Below are 3589 nucleotides of genomic sequence, written 5' to 3'. Positions count from 1 at the left end.
CTATGGATCTGTGGCTCTGGGTTGTTGCATTTAAAATTACCTTCATTCCCTAGCCCGAGTTTCCCTGTGTGAGTCCAGAACGTCTCCTGAATACAAAGAAGCAGGGTTTGTTACTGTCTATTGCAACCGGGAGCCTGTAGTCATCACCTCAAAGTTGCACCGCCGCTCAAGCACTGCCTGTTTTTGTCAACTCTGCACATCTAAGCAGCGTGCTTATTTTATCTGGACACTTGTTATTTTTGTAAGTCTTTTTTTTTTTTAATCGTAAGGAGCCAATTAGTTTTTAGGAAATCTAACAAAATGTATTGAATACCGAATACAAAGAACCGCCTGCTGGGCTCTTCCCTTGCTTTAGAATTCTTTCCTCTGCTCCTTTTCCTCACCTCCTGCTTCCCCAGCCCTTTTCTCTGCCCTCATCCCTCACACCCTCCTCTCCCCTTAGTTCCCACCACCCAGTTGCTCCTGAACTGTGGCACTGTAGAGAACAGTTTCTTTTCCCTAAAAACTTTCTTTATGCCCCTTTCTATTTAATCCTTACCTCCCACCCTCACCCCTTCCCTTCACTCAACCACCGCTCTGTTTTCTGTCACTGCAACAGTGAAATTTCTAGAATTTAATGGACATGCAGTCATATGTTATGTAGTCTTTCGTTTGGTTCTCACTTAGCATAACAATGTTTGAGATGATGCCATTCACTCATTTTTGTTACTGAGCAGCTGCTGAGTATTGCTGGAATCCCAGTTTATTCATTGGTTTCTGTATTCTCTAGTTGATTGACATGTGGATTCCTCCAGCTAGGGTTTGTTATTAATGAAGCCACTAGAAATAACTGCTTACATGTGTGGTCTTACATTTTTATTTCTTTTGGATAAATACATATTTGTGGAATTGCTGGGTCATGTGGTAGTGGATGGGTAGCTGTATAAGAAATTGCCATACTGCTTTACAAGTTGACTGCCATATTTTTTGCATTGCTACCAGCAATTTCAGACATTCCTATTTTTTCCATATTCTTGACAGTATTTAGACTTATCAAATGTCTTTTTAACTTTACCTATTCTAGGTGATGTGTGATGGCTTCTCATTGTGGTTTTAACTTGCACTTCTTAGATGACTCGTATTGTTTACTATCTTTCATGTTCATCTAAGTGACTTATTATATATATTTTACAAACTATTTTGCAAATTCAATGATTAATTCCAGAGACTTTTTCAGAATCTCCTAGTGTTTTCTACATATACAATGAAGCTGGTGACAAAGAAAGACTTTTGTTTCTTCCTTTTCTATCTATTGATCTTTTTTCTTTTAAAATTATTTTTATTTGGCAGACATGAGGTCTCACTATTAGGCTGGTCTCCAACTCCTGAACTCAAGTGATCCTCCCACCTCAGCCTCCCAAATTGCAGGGATTACAGGCATGAGCCACCATGCCCTGTCCTTCTATTGGTCTCATTTCATTTTCTTGCTATGTTGCACTGGTTAGGATGCCTGTTAGGTGTTTAAACAAGAATGATGAGAGCTCACATGTTTGTTTACAAAGAACTTAAACAAATTTACAAGAAAAAAAAAAAAAACAGCCCCATCAAAAATTGGCAAAGGATATGAATAGACACTTCTCAGAAGAAGAAACATATGAAAAAAGCTCAATATCAATGATCATTAGAGAAAAGCAAATCAAAATCACAATGATTTACTATCTCCTGCCAGTCAGAATGGCAATTATTAAAAAGTGAAGAAACAATAGTGACTTGTTTTTCTAAGACCACCAGAGCGAGCACAAAAGAACCAGCGAGTAGGCAAAGGCCAGGAGCAAAACTGCAAGTTTATTTTGGTCACCTAAGGTGTGGGGAAGAGGTCTGTCGGCCTCCGGCAAAGAAGGCCGACAGAGTCCCCCGGTGAAGCTCTCGGACGGAGTTCCGGCAGTCCCGACAGCAGTGGGGAAGCTGGGAAGTCCGTGCGTGACATCCGTCCAGAGCGGCTTTTCTAGGAGTGGGAGGGCAATAGGCGGGGCATGGGTGTGTTGGGGGGCGTTCTGCAGGTGCGACCAGGTAAATCTTGGTCTCTTCGGATTGACATCACCTGGCGCATGCCCAGTTGGTCTGCACCTTCCCGGGTCGCCGGCTGCATTTTCGCGCACACAGGAAAAGTTGGGGGATGAAGAACCCGGAAATGCACCATCTTGCCTCCATTCGTCCAAACAGTCCAACCTTTTATTGATAATAGTGATAAAGGGGCGCCGTGGTCTGTCTGGCTACTTCCTGCTGTTAAGGGGTGTTGTTAAGGTCGGGGCCTATGGTTGGTATTTGGACATATGGATGAAGAATAAAATAAGGCACAGTATTAGTATAGGAATGAGGCATGGAAGCATTTGTTGGAATATGGGCAAAACCCAGAAGGAAGGTCACGGCAAGGTTGGGGTATTAAGGTTCTGTATTTCAGCTTTTATTTTATTGAGGGTTTGAATGTTAGTGTCTACTAGGCCTGACTCACTAACATAATAGCAGCACTCTTCTCCAAGGAAGAGACAAGTGCCTCCTTTTTCAGCTGTAAGCAAGTCTAGGGCTCATCTGTTTTGGGCAGCTACTTGGGCTATTGAGGTAGTTCGGCGCTGCAGGGAGGCCAGGCTTTCAGCTGATTCCAATAACTAGAGGGAGGAAAACAGCCCATTTTTGACGAAAGTGGCGTAGTGGCATAGAAAGTTGCTGGAAAAGCTCTGCTACTTCTGCCTGGCTGTATAAAGTTAGACTGGGGACTAAGGACACGGGGACATAGAGGGATCAGTTAATGGCTGTATGGTTAAGAGTTTTAGAGAGAGACCAGTTGCACCAGAAATAGCCTCCAATGGGGGCTGTTTGGCCTCCATTGGGTGCCTGAGTATGATTACATCAGGATGAATTTGGGGTTGAATAACGGAGAGGAAGGATTGGGCTATTTGGATTTTGGTATAGTGGTGCCTGGAGTGTGAGTGAATTGTGGGATGTTTGACCAGTTGTGTTGAAAGCCATGGGCAGGGGGGCTGCCACTAGGCAGGGGCCTTCTAAAGCCTCACAGAGGAAGCAGTGGGAGAGATTGGTTATATTCACAGCGTAGGTTAAGTTTAGCCCTTGGCGGATAAGTGTGAGCCATGAGAAGGGGTCTCTATTGTGCAGAGAGAAGTTTGACAGCCTTAAGGAAGACAACTGGCAGAACTATGTACTACTGAGTGTGTTCGGCTGTCTTGTGGCCAAGTTTCAGTGATGAAAAAAAAAAAAAATTGCCATACAGTAGGCAGACTAGCAAAGGTCTGAGTGTATGAGTGAGACAGCAATATAAGTATAAAATGAGACTACATTTTCAGTGTAGTTGCAGAGTGTCCCTTGCCACTGAAGATGTTCGATGAAGGTTAGGAGACGGGAGAACCACTGCTCTGGACTGTTGTCTGGAGGTAGATATGGGTCTGGGGTTATGTATTGAAAGTCTGATAGGTTTATGTAGAGGATGGTGAGAAAGCGAACTAGGCGCCAGGGGTTGGGGAGCATGAGATAGTCAAGGAAGTTTTGTAAGTTTGAGGCGAGTGGGGGAAAGTTGAACTGATGTCCACTGATTGTT

General features: G+C 43.6%; 1 protein-coding gene across 1 annotated transcript in view; it reads right to left on the bottom strand.

Moving 5' to 3' along the window:
- The window catches only part of LOC105513986 (HLA class I histocompatibility antigen, B-67 alpha chain-like), a 107843-nt gene extending 107643 nt beyond the window's left edge, over positions 1-200 (bottom strand). Inside the window, exon 1 of the mRNA XM_011945062.1 lies at positions 148-200. Within this exon, the coding sequence (XP_011800452.1) occupies positions 148-200 (53 nt within the window). The remainder of the gene's footprint in view (positions 1-147) is intronic.
- Between the last annotated feature and the right edge of the window lie 3389 nt (positions 201-3589).

Source organism: Colobus angolensis, unplaced genomic scaffold (assembly GCF_000951035.1).
Source record: "Colobus angolensis palliatus isolate OR3802 unplaced genomic scaffold, Cang.pa_1.0 Scaffold238, whole genome shotgun sequence".
Lineage (NCBI taxonomy): Eukaryota > Metazoa > Chordata > Mammalia > Primates > Cercopithecidae > Colobus > Colobus angolensis.
Note: the sequence above shows the minus strand (reverse complement) of the source record. Positions and strands in the feature narration are given on the sequence as shown.